This window comes from Rhamphochromis sp. 'chilingali' (assembly GCF_963969265.1).
Source record: "Rhamphochromis sp. 'chilingali' genome assembly, chromosome: 21".
Taxonomy (NCBI): Eukaryota; Metazoa; Chordata; class Actinopteri; order Cichliformes; family Cichlidae; genus Rhamphochromis; species Rhamphochromis sp. 'chilingali'.
In genome coordinates this window covers 516342-536499 of record NC_137949.1, presented here as the reverse complement: position 1 = coordinate 536499, position 20158 = coordinate 516342, and the positions used below count along the sequence as shown (strand labels likewise).

The window sequence follows — 20158 nt, the reverse complement described above, 5'->3', positions numbered from 1 at the left end:
ATCCCGACACGTCAGTGTGATATTTTAAGCTGGAAGTGCTTCGGTGAAAAGAAAATTCCTTCTTGCACAATGTGATTGGTTCAGCTGCCCGTCACTGCCAGATCAGATGCCCATTTGCGCATGTACGAAGGTAACTACTTGGACAAACTGCCCGAAATGCGCTGACAGAGACATTTCAGGGATTTTGAGTCATTCTGCACTCCACATGCGTTAATAGCGTTAAAATTTTTTATTGCGTTAATCGTGATAACGGCTTAACTTGCGTTGACGCGTTAATTTTGACAGCACTCATTTAAAGATATTATTAATTAACAAAGACCAAAAGAAATGTACAAATGAATCTGTATACAGACATACCTGATGCTCCATTTCATTCCTAACAGTTCCTGTAATAAAGTAATCATTAAGGGAAACAAAGGGATTGGATGGGTGTAGCAAACAGAAGACGAGTCAAAGGCCTGTCTGCTAAAAAGGTGAAGAGTGAAGTATATAGATCCAAACTGAAGCTTGACATGTTTAAGATTATGACCCGTGAAATAAAGTTTCATAGGTTGCTGTGTGTCTTTGTCCAACCCGTTCTCACTCCCAAAGCGTAACATTTTACGCTAGGTGACAAATCGTCACCATATTACGTTTTCGGCTACCCACCACGTTCCTAAATGACGACCTCGGAAAAAGAGGAAATATGAGAACCGTCTGGACTGAACCTACACATGTTCGCTCTTTTTCTTCAAATCGCTTAGAAACACGCTATTTAACATCATTAAAGTCCTGGTTACGGTCAGGAATAAGGTTATGGTCAGGGCTAGGGATAAGGTTAGGTTTAGGGCTGGAATACAGGGCTGGAACGTCTATTACCGCGGGAGCGTCATTGCACTGGATTCCAGCCATAACCCGCCGCGTACCATAAGAACGCCGAAGGTCTCCTTTCGCGTTCCTCAGGAACGCCGCCGGACGTGACAAAACGTCGACATGTTACGCCTCGGGAGTGAGAACGCTCTGCTTTGTCTCATCTTCCTCCCCTCCAACATGAAACCAGCCCTCTCTGAGCCCCTTTTCCATTAGTACCTACTCGGATCAGCTCAGCATGGTTTTCAGGGTTTTCCAATAGGTCACAGTACCTGGTACCAGGTGCGTCTCTAGTTCCTGCTCGGCCAGGACGTCGTCAGCCTGCATGCCACGATTGGCTGGTTAATGTGGGGGCGCTCGTGGCTCAAGAGTTGGGCGTTTGCCTTGTAACTGGAAGGTTGCCGGTTCGAGCCCCGGCTTGGACAGTCTCGGTCTTTGTGTCCTTGGCCAAGACACTTCACCTGTTGCCACGATTAGTCAACTATCAAAATTTAATAGTCGACGCGTCATTTGAAGCTTTGTAAGATCCAGAAAGACGCAGGACAAAGTAGTAGGATTTAAGAGTGTAATAACAGACTGAAACAGAAGATGGCAGCACTGCATGTACAAGGATGCCAGCTGCCGTTAAACCTCGAAGAAGAAGAAGAAGCTGTGTCCAGGAACCGCATCCTCCTGTGCTCGCATTTGTAGGCCAATTACGTTACAGCGACACAATGAACACTGTCCAAATTCGAAGACTCCGACAAATGCAGCCTACTTTTCCCCAGATTTGAAGGATGGGTCGGGTGTGTCCTTCGTGGCCCAACTTATCCCAGAATGCATAGCCCAGCCCAGCCAATTCCAGTTTCCAACAATGGCGGCAGCTAGTTAGTTTTAATGTTACTCTTATTATTCTTTCTGGGTCACAAAATAAACGTTTAACATATTTTCAGGCGAGAATGTAGCTGTGTAAACCTCAAATATCTGCTCAGTTTATCAGGACACCACATATTTTCAAAAGCGCTCCGACGTTTTCGGAGACGTCTGTTACCCACTAGCTCGATAGCTAGCCGGGGTTCAAGGCTCACTAGAGCCGTGAGAACACCGGACTCCCGGCAAATCGTTTTCAAACCCACCGCCGTCTTTCGCTACTCAGGTTAAACATGATATATAAGTCACTTAGATAACTTGAAATGTTATTGTTTGGCTTTTTTCAGTGTTTTATTTGTTCCTGAGTAAATCGGTTTGGTTGAGATTAAAGTTATAGTTTTTACACAGCTGAATAAACGTCAAGCAGACAGCTGATTATCAGAAGTGTGAGATGCTCCAGAATTTACTCCGGTGTCCTGTTAGATTTTAGATAGCAAGGAGTTTATTAAACTTCACCGAAACAATCTGCAAATTTCATTAGAGTTTAATAAACTATCATCTTGTCTTTATTTTTAGTTAGCACAGACCTTAAACACTTAAAGCTGTAAGCTAATGATAGTTATATAAGAGCAGATTCTGCTGGTGCAATAAGCTGTACGTTTTACGTCCAATGGATGATGATCTGATTAGTCGACTAATCGCAAAAATAATCGGTGACTAGTCGACTATCAAAATAGTCTCTAATGTAAATAAAAATTTATTTTGTGAAAACAAAATTTGAAACTGTGAAAAAGCACAAAGGTTTTAAAGGCTCTTTCTGTGAAGGCAAGGATGCCACAGCAATGAGGCAACTTTTACTGTGAAAGAGCCAACATTTGTTTGTAAAAGAGCAGTGAAGGATTTGAAAGCATTACTGTGAAATAGATGGAGGATTTGAAATGCCAATGAAAACCTGGATGATAACAAAGAAGCAGAGTCCTTCCTGAAGTTCCTGAGTTAGAATGAGTCACAAAGATTTGATTTTATTGCAGTGGTGAATATGTATTCCCATTTTAATGGTGCACTATTTCTCTCAAGCAAAAAGGTTCATAACTGTGAGAATTTGCTTCTTTTCTTGGTCTCACGTTGAAGTGAGTATTTTTGCAGTGATTTAAATTGTGCTAATTGTTATACATCTGTAGAATAATATAGACACACGCAGGGCTATAACCAGGCCTGCAGATCTGATATTGTGTGAAGCTTCTTCCTCTAGTCCTTAAATGGACTATTGCAGTGTGTCAGATGGCAGGGATGCAGCAGAAAGGCTTTGAACAGTCAGAGGACGGTGCTCTTTATTGCGGATCTCAGGGACTCAAATGCCACGCTGCCTCTTCTCCGTGTGGTTCCCATGACGACAGGTAGAGAACATCCTGCGGGCTGCGACGTCTGTTCGAGGCTAACAGCTCCCCGACAGCCTGTTCAGACGCAATTTTTGAGCTTTCAGTAAAACAAAGCCAGCTGCTCCTTTGTGCTCAGTAACAACACAGGAGCTTTTTTTAGTTTCAGAATAGAAAGTCAAACGATGAATGTGTGTCAGGCAGCCGATCAGAGCCGGGGCCGTGTTTTACACGACGCTTTGAAGCAGAAGAAAGTTGCTGAAAGAAAAGTTTAACCATGTTGATGAAGTGTGTTAAACTGTGGAGGATGTTGGTAAAAGAGAAAATAGCCTGCTGACAGCACAGACATCCTCACAGAGCAGCTCTGAAATAACAAAGATACTGACGTATCCTCCTTTCTCTGTAAGAAAGGAAAAGGCCTCTTCCATTTCTTCAGACCTTCTTCTTGCTTTTTATTAGTTTATAAGAGGTCAGTGGCTGAGCAGTTCACATGCAGTAATTTAGTGACAGAGACATGACAACGGCCCGGAGACTGAAACACAAACTGCATAAATATATTCACATAAATACACAGTTCATTTTTTACACTGTTGTTTTTTACTGACATTCATACACTGCAAGAAGTCATCTATAGAATCTACCCAGTAAATCTGAGGTAACAGTTTGCATTGACTTTTTTGGGGTAGATTTAGTTCAATATATTGTGTATAAAATAACTTCAATAAAAAGCTATGAAATAATTAAATTGGGTAAAATTTACCCCATATTTACGTATCTATTCAACAGCTACTTAATCATTGAAATTAGGTAAAATTATCTCGTTTGCTAGTTGGTAATACCTGATAATTAGTAATAAAATTGAATTATTATCAGTTGATAAACATTACCTATTCATATAAGGTAAAATGTACCCCCCCCAAAAAGAAAAAGACATTCAAATGGTTCCTCATCTCAATGTTTTTATTCCATAAAAACACAGAATAACGTGCAACACAACAGCTAATGCAGACAACACTTTCAAAGGCCACTCAGTCCATTTTAAAAGCCAAAAGCACAGAAACTCTACAAGTTGTTTCTGTGCATGTATGTTATCAAACATATGGATAGATAGAACAGAACACTAACACCAACATGCAATAGTTTCTGTGCTTGCTGTCAGAAGAAAAATTACAGCTCCATCAAGCTATGTCCTCTGGGAACAAGAGGGGAAAGGTGTGTGCATTGCATGAGCTTATTTTTGAGGCCGTGGACCTTGTTCAGTAGTTTGGCCCCGTCAAGCTCCAAAAAACAGTTTTTGAAAAGTGTCAGATGTGTTCTTCGGCTCCTTCGGATATTCAAGGTTGAGGGCATATATCAGTCCCATCAGCAGTACACATGCCTTTGTTCGGCTTCCACATCCCTCCATCACTTGGTTTCCCTCAATCACAACGGACACATCTGATGGATCCTCCTCAGCCACGATGTTGTGTTGAACCCAGGACCTTCTTGCTACCCACTGCAGCCCTCCATAATTACATATTTGTGAAAAAAGTCAAATAACATAGGTCATTCAAAGTGTCCAGCAGAGGTCTCATCTTGGAACCAGCAGCTCCTCCTTTGGCAGGCATAAACTGCAAAAGACCTGGTGTGTACTCATCAAGTTTCAGCATGAATGTCTCCACCAAAGAAACTGTGGTGATGCGTCTGAACTCTTCGATGAGCTAAGAAGTAAGGGGACAAAAAAATGACATTTGTTTGACATTTGTTTTTTGGTGGATAGGAATAGTTATCTCACATACTCACCTGAGCCTCAGTGAATAATGCTGGCCACCTTTCTTTTAACTCACCCACAGAGGGGCAGAGGCTGACCACTCCAAGTCTTCGGCTAGAGAACGTTTTATTCATTTTTTCTGCAATTATCTTTGCGTTGTTTTTCTTTGTTATTTCATAAATTAATTCCAGCCTCTCTTTCTCCAGTGTCTCTTGGGTTTCTCCAGTAGGATGCGGAGGGAGATAATTAACCTCTGCTTTTTTTGGCTTTTTTACATTCTTTGATGGCACTGCATCAGCTGGATGCTTCCTTTTTAAGGCATTAATTTCAATTTCTGGGTAAGAAAATTTTCGAGATCTTAGCTTGGCACGGTAATTGTGCATCTTGTTTTTTATGCGCTGCTGCCAGCCATATAAGCCGGCAAATGATCCTGGCTCCTTAAGACACACAAACTTTGAATCAGCAGATCCTTTCAGCCACTGAGAGGATCTGCTGATTGGTTGGGTAAGCAGTGTACGAAAAAATTACTTTTGCAAGGTCTTGCATTGTTGCTGATTTAACACTGGCATCCATGAAAGGTCTTCCAGTGTTGCGATATGAGTTGTTTGCCTCAGCGAGGATTAGTTGTATGTCTCGGGAAAACTCCGGTACTTGAAATGGCACTGGCCACGCAGCAGGGCGACATGAATCAGGGAGAATGATGGTGTCACTGGAACTTGACGATGCGCAGTCGGACGCCTGTGAGGGTGCATCATGATTGGCAGGGCAGATGTCCGTTTCAGTAGTACTTGCAGGATGGGTGCTCACTGAAGTCGAAGAGGTCAATGCAGATGATGATCCTGATTCACATGCTGGTTGTAAGTCAAGGGTGATTACTGGCTCTTTAAGGATCACTTTAACAGTGGCCTTGTCATACAAGTCAGCAGTCGAGATGACACTGAAAAACTGATTGTCAAAGTCTTTGTCTTGGTATAGCAGTCCAAATTCCCCGTGTATCCCCATCCACTGTATTAGGACTTCCTGTTGGAAGTGTCAACTTATGAATGCTGTGTTCTTCTAAAACGACTCTTAACTGGACTGCCATTGTTGTTTGGTTTGTGTTTCCTCAGCTGTAGAGACAGAGAAAGAAAAGAAATTGAGACAGGTTATTAATAGTTGATAAGCTTACATGCATATATTTTCTTCATTATCTTCTGCCAGAGAAATAAAAGCAGAGATTTAGTTCAGTAGAATTTGGAATAAATAATTTTTGATTGGGAGATAAGGGCAATAGAATAGAGGAGGGTTAAGTATGCATCACATGTTTCCATTTTCTTTTTCAATGTTATATGTGTTGTTCCTGTTAAATAAACATTACAATAAACAAATAAGACAGGACGCCCGCCCATATAGTTGTTGGTAAAATAATATATTTTTTCAATAATTTCAATAAGTGCACAAACATTTGATATAACAGAAATAATCAACCCATTACACTTACTCTGATGTGCAAACGAAGTGTTTAAGGGACACCATACGGCCATCTGCTGTATTGTATGCAGCCATGTTTCTTTCAGGTCAGAATGTTTAAGGATTTCTGTCTCTCCTGTGGGCTCTACTTTGAAACTCCTCAGGTGTTCACAGCCTCTAAGCAACTTCAGAGCAAACACAGGAGTTCTGTGCACAATGACTATTTGATGGATTTCTGCCAAGTCAGGTAGGCCTCCTGTTGAGCCAAACGGCAGCATCATGCCAATATTATAGTCTGTGCCTAAAAGGGTTGCTTTATTTGTCATGTTCACAAAGTCTTCCCTGGAGAACTTCCTTGCAAGGGACTCCTTAATGCTGTCTTTTAGAACATCGACTGCCACTGGAGTCTTCTGGGACACTGACAGTGCTGGCCTTTGGTGGTTGTAATCGTGGGTATGATACGCAATCATCGATTGGTGTTTTCTCACCATTGTCATGAGGATGTTTCTACACCCAGTCTGCCTCACAATCCTTTTAAAGAATCGATGTTTGGCTTCAAATCGCATAGTCCAGAAATGTACAAGTGGCCCGTAAACAGTTGTAAGCAAAGGATAGTGCTCGAGAAAGTGATGTCTTGGTCTCAGTTTCTCCTCTGGGAACACTTCTAAATATCTGTAACGGTGTTCTGAGATCTTACTTTGTATGTATCCTATTGTGTGATCTGTGTGGAGAGGAGCCATGACAAGCTCAGCAACATCTTTCAGGGTCATCAAAACCTCCCAAGCAGGCTCATCTTCTGGTACTTTGTCACCAATCATGAGTGGTATCATTCTCAACAAACACCAGTTTTCGTGTGCATTACCTCCTACACTTTTTCGCGCTGTGAAATTTGGGGCAATGGGTTGTGGACAGTTTGTTTTGTCACTCCATTTGTAAGGAAAGCAACGGATGGAACGGTTGAGCTGCTCACGAGATATGTATTTCTTCCTGATTAACACATCAAGACAGAGTGAAATTTCAACAGGTACAATCCCTTCAAGCAAATCATGCAAAGCATCTGGGGGATAACCTGATGTAGCATGAAAGTGACTGAGTCTGTCTGAGATTGGACACAGTGGTGAGCTTCTGCAGGATCAGACAGTGCTGCTTTGACATGGATGGCATAGTTGGACTTAGTCCGTAGAGGAAACAGTCCTTCTCCTACTTCATGCTCCTGGATCTGTGACCTTTCGCCAATGCAAAAGCGACAGAAATGTGAAGCTGAAAAGCTTTCAACAAACCCGCCTATTGAGTGAGCGCCAAGATTGTCAGCGACTACAGCAAGTGCAGTGCCCTTGACCACTTTGCCCAGACTTGAAACAAAAATACCATTATCTTCAAAGGACTTCAAAGCTTTGAGCAGTGGGTCCAAAACTTCTGAATAGCCAAACTGGTTGACATCATTTGCCTTGCATAAAATGGTTAAGTAAATGGAAGTCAGTGTAGATCTCAATGTGGCAGGTATGTCTGCAAACACCCAATACACAGCTGTGACTTTATGCTTCTTGCGGGATGTTCCCAGAGGGTTGCATATCTCAAAGTCATCTATATAAAGGATGAGTGAGAGTTTAAGTTCGTCTTCACATAAAAAGCTGTTTGGTCGCCCAGATCAGGTTTGCCAGAGGTGGCCCACACATGGGCCAGCTCTGGCCCCAGATGTCAGCCTGATGTGTACCTAATCAAGCCATGTAATAACATCATGTGCGGGAACACAATCGTGCAAAGGTCACATGACGAATCTCTGTTCACACAGTGAACAGCATTTTTTTAGTCTCCCAGATTACTCAAAGTGCTCTATACAACATGCCACATTTTCTCTAAACTGAGTGCTTCTTAACTACATTCATACATATTCACACTCCTGACATGCAGACTGGAGGGGCCAGGGATCGAACCACTAACCCTCTGAGGTGACCCGCTCTACCTCCTGAGCTACAGCCACCCAGTGGTAAACATGAGTGAATCCTCACTAGATTTTGGATAAAGTGTACAGTCACAAACCTTTCAAACCTGCATTTGAAACGTTGGCTACCATAGCAGTATAGCATTGCAACATGGCATTTGGGTCTTCTAACTAAAACAGGAAAATAGCAACACAAACAGTGCCATCATTGCCAGACCTGCATCTGGTTGACAGACACTCTGCCATGACACCGGTCAGTCAGAAGTGCCAGCTTGAGAGACCTGTCTGCTACGTGGGTAAACGAGCTAAAGCTCAGGATCCACCTTGTTGTAAAAACTCTGTTTCAGCCATTTTTTCTGCTCTTGGATCTGTATGATGCCATTTACAGAAATTCTTCCTGAAAGGGTCATCTGCCTGTGAGCACAGGTGGCTCTCACCTCTTCTTTGAACCTTGTGATAATGAGGCAGCCAATCAGAGGAAAGAAGTCAGTGGGGAGGAGTTACAAAGGCGTTTGTTAGACAGGGGATGCATTGAGGGGCAGCCCCTGTATAAGATAAGGACTTTTATATCTGTGAATCATGAACTGTGAAGTCCATCATACGTATGGAGCTGGGACTGAGCACAACAGCTCTCCTTCACTGTGTGCAATACTATTACACTATTTACATATAATATACTATTTGAACTCCCACCAGTAAGTACTTGTATCACCACCCTGTCCAGTGTTTTTGTATATATGTAAATACATCTTTTTTATATTGTAAATACTAGCAGATTGCTCCACTCTTTGCTTGATCTCTACTTTCCTTTAATTGCTTTGTTTTTACCTTTTAAAAATGAGACTTGACCTGGAGAGCTCTGCACAAGTGCACAATGTGCATGGACTGCTGGTCCTGTGTGCAAATGCAAATCTGTAATCTTCATGGTTAAAGTTGTACAGGAGGAAAAAACTCGATTATTCAAATACCAAAGTTTAAACCTTAAACCTTAAGTTAAACCTTAAGTTGAACTTTCAATATCTTTATTCAGAGATATTTTGTGCTGCAAAGTGGGACTAAAGTTTACCATAAACGTTGTCATGAGACAAAAGCTGCTATTGAATTAAGAGGCAGTTACATGCAGTCTGTTTCTGGCAGTTAATTGTGATAAATTGTCAGAAATTGCATCCATTGTTGTCTACATGTTATAAAAATCCCCAGTTAACTATTTGTGCTGAGCAACCTTCCTGCTCTATAGGAACCATAATACACCAGCTGCCCACTGATAAAGACTCATTCAGACTGATGCACATGTTGGCACAAGTTATGAAATAAATCGTGATGATATTCCCGTAGCATTTAAATGTTTAAAATAAATATTGAAACTTTGTGTCCATAGTTTATCCTCGGTATCATTTCTACCCTCACCTGCTGCTGCAGTATGGAAGTCGTGCTTTGACTGCGACATCACTGCACAGACATGTTGGTCCACACTCACATGAAAAGTATCATGCGTGTTGTTCAGCACATCCATGATCTACTATTCCACTAGCCTAAGATGATTCTGACACGTTGTCGTGCTACGTGGGAACACTTTGGTCATAAATGGATGGGCGTGGTCAGCAACAATATTTGTGTCTTGAGTTTCCTGTGCTTTTTGTCACTTTGTATTGTGAGTTATGTTCTCATTGTTGGTCTTTAGTTACTCCCTTGAGTCTAGTTTGTGTGTTATGTGCCTGGTATTTCCCTCTGTGTGTTACTTATCATCTCTAGGCTTTTGGTTCTTATAGAGTTCTCTGGTTTATGTCTCTGTGTTTCTTAGCTGCTCTGTCTCCACCGTGTCTAGTCCGCGTCTCAGTGTTATACTTCCTGTTTTACTTTGAAGGTCTGTGTCTCATCTGAGTAAATCCTGCTTTGCTTCTCTGTCTGTCAGTTCTGATTTCCTCCAGCTGTGCTCTCCTTCTGTCTCGTTCCGACACTTCTGCCCAGAGCGGTGGATGTTTTCTCTTTTTGGGAATCCAGTAGATTTAGTTTCTGAAATACTCGGACCAGCTTGTCTGGCTCCACCAACCACACACCTCATACGCAGTCCATGAACAAGTGTGTGTAGCTGGCTTGTGCAGCAGCATATTTGGTTGCTGCAGTGCCATCATGTGGACAGAGTGATAATGACAGGAGGAGGCAGGAGGTCACATGAGCTCAGATGGATGGATCCAAACATCTCACACACACACACACATGCAGATGTGTTTTCAGAGACGACTCTTGTATATTAACCTTTTGTATTTGTGTTGTTGTTCACAGCGCCCCCTACAGTGCGAATCGTGCACTCTGGTCAGGCCTGTAATGTGGAGGAGGAGCGCTACAGTGAGAGGGTGTACACTATCAAAGAGGGAGAGACTCTAGAGCTGCAGTGTTTGGTGACTGGACACCCCCGACCACAGGTAACAACATGCTGGGTATACTGGGAACACTTTGACTTTGTGTGCCAGTCAGTGGAAGAAAACAGGTCATGAAGTGGCAAAGACTGAGTGAACAGAGTGGAGTTTACATTCACACTATTCCACTCTGCACCCGTGTTGATTCGTCGGAGCAGTCAGTAACAAAAGCCTCCCGTTATCCTCGGCCTGCTGAAGTGCCAGAGCCCCCGCTGAGTGGCGCTACTGTGGAGCCTTTGAGTTTCAGAAAAGACGGCAATCACACAGCGACGAAGAAGAAGAGCAAGAAACCCCGTGAGGCAGAGAAGAGCCACTGCTGTCTGTGAATGAAGACATTTACCAAGAGTGAAGACAAGGAGAACGGCACAAGGGGAAGAAAGGAAAAGGATCTCTAGGAGACTTTTAGTAAGCGCAGCTTTTATTCCACACAGCTTTATGTTATTGATCGTAAAGGCCTTTCAATCCATGACTTGCTGATGCTACGTCTCACAGACTCACACTACACACTGTAGCTTAGCAGTGAACAGCTATGACTCTTTCAAGGATTGACTGTCATCAGAGGAGCAGCAGTGACTGTCTCAGAGCTATGACTTCATGCTGTCTGCAGCTTTGTACAACCAGCTTCAGGAGGTCGTCACCTGGAGGAATCCCAACACTCTGCTGAGCGCCCATTGCTTTGCTCTGCTGTAATAACCCTGAACCAGTGCAAAAGCACTGCAATAATCAGTATATTTCATTAATCCATTAATAAGAAGAGCTTCTGTCTCATTAAAGACCAACAGTAATGTTCAAAAGAGCAACAACAGAGGATTGTAAAATGAGCGGCTCGGTGGTTTTAGTACTTTCAGTGCGTACACTAACTGCCCTCTCATGGTGTTTATGTGAGATTTTATCAGTTTGTGAAGAAAATATTGTCTTAAATGCAAAAATAATAATAATAATAATAATGGGTTGCATTTATACAGCGCTGTACTATTCCACTATTCATTCACTCTCACATTCACACGGGTGGAGGCAGCTGCAGGTGTAGCCACAGCTGCCCACAGTTTAATGGAGATTTTTTGTTGAGTGAAACTATCGATGGTGGATGGGAGGAGCTACACGTGGGCTCACGGTAATGACTCCGCCTCTTTGCCTTTTGCGTTAGTGTGCAGACAGACTCCTTGTTAAGCTAGGGCAGCATCTGCTCTGTTGTTGTTGGTGTCTGTTGCAAACTGGAGTCTGCTTGGCTTTGATGTCGCACGCTTTTTAGTCACAAATGTTGCGCTAACGTGGTGAGCTCTGTAGAGTTTCTTCAAACGAAGCATCAAAGCAAAAGCTTTTCTTTTTGTAACCAACTCACCTGATGAGTCACTGTAGCCCTGTTACATTTATGTGTAGGAGAACAGGAGTGCTGCTGCTTGTTCTTTCCGAGTCGGGATCTTCCACTGGAACAGCCCTACAGTCGGATTTCCCACAGTCCTCTTCGCTTTGCCAACGCCTGGCGTCTTCCAGAAAAAGCAAATCTACTGTGTCTGCACTGGGAAAGGTCTTTTTTACACTAATCTGACATTGTGAAGTTGATTGCATGATGTCGGGCGATAGAATAATCATGTGTGCTTGGCTCTGATTTCCCATCAGCCTCATTTTCACCGTCCTGTTCTGTTTGCCAATGCCTGTGTCTGCATCTTCCAGAAAATCTTAATTTAGGACAGAAGACAGAATTCGATGTGCTGTTCAAACCTAACCTTCATAATAACAATAGTAAATGAAACCACTGTTTAGTGACTTGTTGAATAAGCTCTGCTGTGCCGTTCAGAGACACGGACTGGACCTGCCGCAGCAGCGTGTTTAAGCAGACATCAACAGCATTACATTATAGTGATGGATCAACGCCTCTGTCTGGATCTCTTGATTTTGCTGCAAACCTCAGTTCTGAGGCATCAGCAGCAGCTTGGCATGTGTATAACATCAACAGTCTGGAGACAGGAACTCTTCAACAATATCAAAGAGTAGAGAAAGAGGTGCTGCCGTTGCTGTTGGCTGGGAACTGCTGCAGGATGTCTCTGTGACCTCGTCACAGATCTTGTGTCTCACAGAGACAGTAGGACGGGACGTCCCCTGTTTGGACCAACACTTCCACTGTGTTTTGGTCAAAGCACTTCTCTCACGTGATTTTTCTCAGGAGTTGTTTTCTCCCACCATGAAGTGCTGTCATTGGCTCAAACTGGGCATTTCTCAGGGTGGTCAGAGCAAATGTTCACTGGTATAAATCTTTCATCTTCTAACCTAGTGAAGAACTGTGGCTCTTGTCATAACTTTACATTACATTCTTTAAGCTGGTTCCTTCCCCTCATCGGCCCTTCCCTTCCTTTCTTTGCTTTGTGATGCTGATGGTTTGAGTCTGTGCTAACGCGATGAGGTCGCTGTGACAGTGGCAGTAATCCCACTTACCCTCGCTAAGTGTGAAAAGTCTTAAAGTTGTCTCCTGCAACTTTAAGTGCAGTTTGCTGTTGGTGCGTTATGAACCCTGCGCCTGAACCACATGTCACAACCAGAGGCCGTTATGTCTGCATCATTTAGCAGCTACTTCAGGCTTCCCAAGGTGAAACCTTTTGCACGACTCAAAGGCTGATGTAGTTCAGCCTGTTTCAGCCCGGTGTGTTTCCCATCAGTCTGTCGCTGTGGTCGCACTGACTCCATAAATCATTTTAAATGTTTGTCAGTAATAGCACAAATGAATTTTGGTGACTGGATTAGTGATCTCCATGTAGGGACACTTGCTGTCTGACTCCATCACAGGCAGATTTAAGCATGAGGGCTCCAGTGTTGCTTTTAGCTTCAGAGGAAAAGAAATCAGCTGCGTCCCTAAAACCCCGCTGATGCAGTAACACTGATGGAGGGGAACACCACCCTGCTACTGCTCTTATACATGCAGCGAGGTTGGAGCAAATGCCAGAGCAGACACGGCTGCATTACTGCTGAAATTGAAGTTTGTCACTTCCTGTTAGCACCAAATGCTGCACTGCACCAGCTTCTTATTCTGGTGTACTGGAAGTGGAGCTTTTTGCAGTTCTAAGCTTGTTGGTGTGAAGTGCAGCCAAATAAAGGCTTAAAGTCCAAACAGGCTGTTCTTCACATTTCTGCTCAGTCTGAGCTCTCAGACTCTCACTCGGGGCCCATTCAGGCCTTCTTACTATGCTGACATGCCTAACGTTCACTCACTCCAATGCTCCTCCCACCATCGGGAGTAAGGCAGAGATCAAACTTGCAGTTAGTAGACGGTCCGCTCTGTTTATAGCTCATTAACAGCTCAGTTAAGTTCCCCAACTGTTCCTCCCTCCACCCTTTCTTTGTCTCCTCTCTTGTAACCTGTCCTCATTTTTGTCTCCTTTTGTCTTTCCTTCATTCCTTGTGCTCGTTTCCTCTCAGATGTCTTCTTCCTTCTTCGTTTTGTTAATCCTCTCCTCTACTTTCCTCTGTTGCCATGTCATCACTGCATCTCACTGCATCTCCACCTCATGTCCAGTGTTGGTGTGGACATTATCAGCAGCAATCAGCTGTTGGAGTGACTCCCCACCTCTCTGTGTCCTCTCTCTTACCCCCGTTCTTCACTTCCTGCGCTCTCCTCTTTAGTCCGTCTCTCTCTGCTGTCAGACTGTTGCAGCTATAAATAGAGCAGCTGCTGGCACACACACACACACACACAGACACACGCACACACACAGACACACGCACAGACACACAGACACACACACACACACACAGACACACGCACAGACACACACACACAGACACACGCACAGACACACAGACACACACACACACACACAGACACACGCACAGACACACACACACAGACACACACAGACACACGCACACACACAGACACACGCACAGACACACAGACACACACACACACACACAGACACACGCACACACACACACACACAGACACACGCACAGACACACACACACAGACACACACAGACACACGCACAGACACACACACACAGACACACACAGACACACACAGACACACAGACACACGCACAGACACACACACACAGACACACACAGACACACACAGACACACACAGACACACGCACACACACAGACACACGCACAGACACACACACACAGACACACACAGACACACGCACACACACAGACACACGCACAGACACACACACACAGACACACACAGACACACACAGACACACACACAGACACACGCACAGACACACACACACACAGACACACACACAGACACACACACACACACACACACACACAGACACACGCACACACACAGACACACGCACAGACACACACACACACAGACACACACAATAATCGATTACATTGAACTGACCTCAGATCAGAGGATGTAAGGACAGTTGAACTCTTGCTCCGCCCGTCTTTGTCGGCTGATGCCAGGAAAAACAGCAACATTTATCTAATTAGTTTGGAAGAGCCAAGACCACGGGAACAAATCCTGCACAGATGTTGAGCAGCTGTTGCTGTTTGCATTACACTGAAGTCTTGAAACAACATTATAGAGTACACTGGGATATTGCTTTATTTATTTCTAACTGTTTGAGTTTTCTTAAAGGCTTCTGGTGTATCGATCAACATCCTTTGCCCGACCCGTGATCTTCTGTTCCATAGTTGATGGTCGTGTTTCAGTTTTGGTCCTCTAAATGAATAAATATTTCCCTGATGGAGAATAACATGAATGTGTAACCTGTGTTTTGTCATTTAAAAGGTAAATAATGTCAGGTATGTGTACTCTGTGCAGATCCGTTGGACTAAAACTGCTGGTGGAGCGTCAGACCGCGAGTCCTCGCTGCACAACGAAACTCTGAGGATCCAAAACATCAACCGCCACCAGGGGGGGCGTTACTACTGCAAGGCTGAGAATGGATTGGGATCCCCCGCCATCCGCTCCATACGAGTCGACGTCTACTGTAAGAACCCTGATTCACACCAGCCGTGACATTCTGGAACAGACATGCGTTTAGATAGTGGAAATCCTCGGCCCGTGGTGCGGCTCCCGTGACCTGCTATCATTCCTGATTCCCAGTGCACAAAGACGATCACTGGGCAATCCCAAAGAGAGCACAACAACACACGTTTCACGACTGTACTGCCGAGTAGCACTCAGCCATCCAGCGCTGACACATGCCCGATCACACCGTTAGGCAGGCTGACACAGTATGGAGGGTAATTAGCAGCAGCCAGTGAGTTCTGACTAACCGCAGGTGTGGATGGGCTCAGCTTTAGGGTAGGATGTCGCCCGCCGGAAGCACATGCTGTCACAGCGTTACACGGCTAGTGCAGACTTTGCCTGTTGGATGCACTCAGGGTGCTCTGTGTTGGCCACTTTATGCGGCTCCTTTGGTTTTCACCTCCTGTCTTGTTTTGTGATGGTGGGATGGTGCCGTAATCATGAGTAAAAACTCATTTACAAATCTCATGAAGCCACATTTTATTCAAACAGGACACAGAGACACAACACACCTGAGAAAGTTGGAATAGGACTTTATAAGCAACGGTCCGCAAACATCTGGAAACTGAGGGAGAGACCTGCCTCAGTCCTTCCTGATATAGCATCACAGTAGCTCCAGGTATTCTTTGTGATCTAGATGATGACATGTAGATCTGATCTAGATCGGGCCCAGCTCTGTAAGCCCTAACACCCCCCCAAAGATAGAGGATTTTATTCCTGAGTAGAAGCTGGACGGTCCTTGTCCTCATTGGTCCAGGTGACATAGCATCCGTGTTGTCCAAAAAGAATTTCAAATATCAGTCTGACCGACCTTTAAAGTTTCCACATCTGTCACAGCAAACTGTTCACAGACGAGTGAAGTTGCTTCTGCAACGCTGCCGCGGCTGTTTTCACTGCAGTGTTTAATGCAGGCATCCAGTGTTGATTTGTTTGGGATTAATGTCATGCTAAAAAATGGAGCTGTTGCCACGATTGGACGAGAGGCGCAGTGCTGTCTCCGTATGACACAACCATCTCTGTGCTGTGGGAACGGAGTCGGTAATCAGGGTCAAATACTTTAACCACCTAAATCCAACATTCTCGGCAGTGCTCGCTGACATGGTGTCGAGCTGTTGTCTGCTTTTGTGCAAGCGTGCTTTCATTTATCTGTTTCATCGTTTTGTGAATTCAGCTGACGAAATGGGTGCAAATGTTTCTGTGAGAAGGCTGCTGTGAGTCTGTGCGTGATGATGACCCAAGTGACTGACGGGTCAGTGATAATAGTGCTTCACGAGCAACAGGTACGAGCAGCGTGAGGATTAAACGTCTGCGTTAGTCGGTATCTTCCTGCTGATGGTGTCAAAGTCCTGACCTACATGTGTCTGCATCACCTGTGTTGGTGCTTTCTGTTGCTAATCGTGCCGTACGAAGCGGAGGCGTTTCTCCCCTCAGCGACAGCGAGCAGGCTGACGGTGTCTCACAGAACAGGTTTCCTCTTCATCGTGGTGTCATTGCTGTTGCATGTAATGTTTCCTCCAAAACAAAAAGAAGGAAACAAACATACTTGTTGTATAAAAGCCATAATGTCCTGGAGCATGTAGCTTCCTGGGATTGCAGGGAGGTACCTCGACGCATCGCAGCTGAGTGCTGCCTGTGAGGCACAGAAGCTTTTACACAAAGGTAACTGCAGCAAGAGATGAATGGTTTCCTTCACTGCACCTTACCCTGCAGCCAGCACAGCCTCACTGCGCAGGCTGAGCTGTGGGAGTAGCATGTTGTGGCAGCAGATTGTTTGGGCCTGTGAGTAACTGCACTGGCTGCTTTTTAGAGTTGGACGTTGCTCTGTGTGAAGTGGATTAGTAACCATTAGCCCTTCTGCCCGTGGCAACTTCATAACCACACTCATTATGACCGTGGATCACAATTGGCCAGCTGCAGTCAGCTGATCGGGGAGCTCGCTGTGTTTCCACACACTTTAAAAGCCCTGGGCTCTGCAGTAATTACCCAAACCACAGGAAAACTGACCCGCTGTTTGGAAAATAGAAGGAGGTGTAAATTCAGACTCCACAGGAGGAAACAAACTGCCTGTGCAGGGCTGCATATATCCACTAAGTAAACACATCCAGTGTGCAGTAAAGGGCTGAAGTGAAGTGGCCTTCTGGCTCTGATGGCTCATGCTGTACTCAGGTGCCCACTGCACTCTGTTTGAGATGCTTAAAGGGACAGCGAGCTGACGCCTGCTGAGGCTGGAAGCTTCTCCTGGTGCGGAGAACACGAGGAGATTAGACGTGTCCACCATGACTGAGCTGCAGATGCTGTCAGTGAGCCGCTCAGTGTGCAGAGCAGCTGCTTCATCAGAGAGATAACTCCACCCACCCGGCTGCTGGATGTTTCCATTGTAATCTTCTTCTTTAACATTCTAATAATCATAATAACATATGACTCCTCCCCCTCCTTCTCCTCTCCCTATGACTCCTCCCCCTCCTCCCCCTCTCCCCATGATTCCTCCCCCTCTCCCTATGATTCCTCCACCCCTCCTTCCCCTCTCCCTATGATTCCTCCACCCCTCTTCCTCTCCCTATGATTCCTCCCCCTCTCCTCCACCTCTCCCTATGATTCCTCCACCCCTCCTCCTCCTCTCCCTCTGATTCCTCCCCCTCTCCCTATGATTCTTCCCCCTCTCCCTATGATTCCTCCACCCCTCCTCCTCCTCTCCCTCGATTCCTCCACCCCTCCTCCTCCTCTCCCTCTGATTCCTCCACCCCTCCTCCCCCTCTCCCTATGATTCCTCCCCCTCTCCCTATGATTCCTCCACCCCTCCTTCTCCTCTCCCTCTGATTCCTCCACCCCTCCTCCTCCTGTCCCTATGACTCCTCCCCCTCCTCCTCCTCTCCCTATGACTCCTCCCCCCTCCTCCACCTCTCCCTATGATTCCTCCCCCTCTCCTCCACCTCTCCCCATGATTCCTCCACCCCTCCTTCTCCTCTCCCTATGACTCCTCCCCCCTCCTCCACCTCTCCCTATGATTCCTCCCCCTCTCCTCCACCTCTCCCCATGATTCCTCCACCCCTCCTTCTCCTCTCCCTATGATTCCTCCCCCTCTCCTCCATCTCTCCCTATGATTCCTCCACCCCTCCTCCTCCTCTCCCTCTGATTCCTCCCCCTCTCCCTATGATTCCTCCCCCTCTCCCTATAATTCCTCCACCCCTCCTCCTCCTCCTCTCCCTCTGATTCCTCCCCCTCTCCCTATGATTCCTCCCCCTCTCCCTATAATTCCTCCACCCCTCCTCCTCCTCTCCCTCTGATTCCTCCCCCTCTCCCTCTGATTCCTCCCCCTCTCCCTATGATTCCTCCACCTCTCCCTATGATTCCTCCACCCCTCCACCTCTCCCTATGATTCCTCCACCCCTCCTCCTCTCCCTATGATTCCTCCACCCCTCCTCCTTCTCTCTATGATTCCTCCCCCTCTCCCTCTGATTCCTCCACCCCTCCTCCTCCTCTCCCTCTGATTCCTCCTCCTCTCACTATGATTCCTCCCCCTCTCCCTATGATTCCTCCTCCTCTCACTATGATTCCTCCACCCCTCCTTCTCCCCTCCCTATGATTCCTCCACCCCTCCTCCTTCTCTCTATGATTCCTCCCCCTCTCCCTCTGATTCCTCCACCCCTCCTCCTCCTCTCCCTCTGATTCCTCCTCCTCTCACTATGATTCCTCCCCCTCTCCCTATGATTCCTCCCCCTCTCCCTCTGATTCCTCCACCCCTCCTTCTCCTCTCCCTCTGATTCCTCGACCCCTCCTCCACCTCTCCCTCTGATTCCTCCTCCTCTCACTATGATTCCTCCCCCTCTCCCTATGATTCCTCCCCCTCTCCCTCTGATTCCTCCACCCCTCCTTCTCCTCTCCCTCTGATTCCTCGACCCCTCCTCCTCCTCTCCCTCTGATTCCTCCTCCTCTCACTATGATTCCTCCCCCTCTCCCTATGATTCCTCCACCTCTCCCTATGATTCCTCCCCCTCTCCTCCACCTCTCCCTATGATTCCTCCACCCCTCCTCCTCCTCTCCCTCTGATTCCTCCCCCTCTCCCTATGATTCCTCCCCCTCTCCCTCTGATTCCTCCACCCCTCCTTCTCCCCTCCCTATGATTCCTCCACCCCTCCTCCTTCTCTCTATGATTCCTCCCCCTCTCCCTCTGATTCCTCCACCCCTCCTCCTCCTCTCCCTCTGATTCCTCCCCCTCTCCCTATGATTCCTCCACCCCTCCTCCTCCTCTCCCTCTGATTCCTCGACCCCTCCTCCACCTCTCCCTCTGATTCCTCCACCCCTCCTCCCCCTCTCCCTATGATTCCTCCCCCTCTCCCTATGATTCCTCCACCCCTCCTTCTCCTCTCCCTCTGATTCCTCCACCCCTCCTCCTCCTCTCCCTCTGATTCCTCCCCCTCTCCCTATGATTCCTCCACCCCTCCTCCACCTCTCCCTCTGATTCCTCCACCCCTCCTCCCCCTCTCCCTATGATTCCTCCCCCTCTCCCTATGATTCCTCCACCCCTCCTTCTCCTC

At 46.0% G+C, this 20158-nt stretch overlaps 1 protein-coding gene across 1 annotated transcript in view; it reads left to right on the top strand.

The window, feature by feature from the left end:
- LOC308389121 (MAM domain-containing glycosylphosphatidylinositol anchor protein 2-like) overlaps nucleotides 1-20158 on the top strand; it is a 139928-nt gene that overhangs the window by 37296 nt on the left and 82474 nt on the right. Inside the window, exons 2-3 of the mRNA XM_080870272.1 lie at nucleotides 10499-10638; nucleotides 15414-15582. Of these exons, the coding sequence (XP_080726398.1) occupies nucleotides 10499-10638; nucleotides 15414-15582 (309 nt within the window). The remainder of the gene's footprint in view (nucleotides 1-10498; nucleotides 10639-15413; nucleotides 15583-20158) is intronic.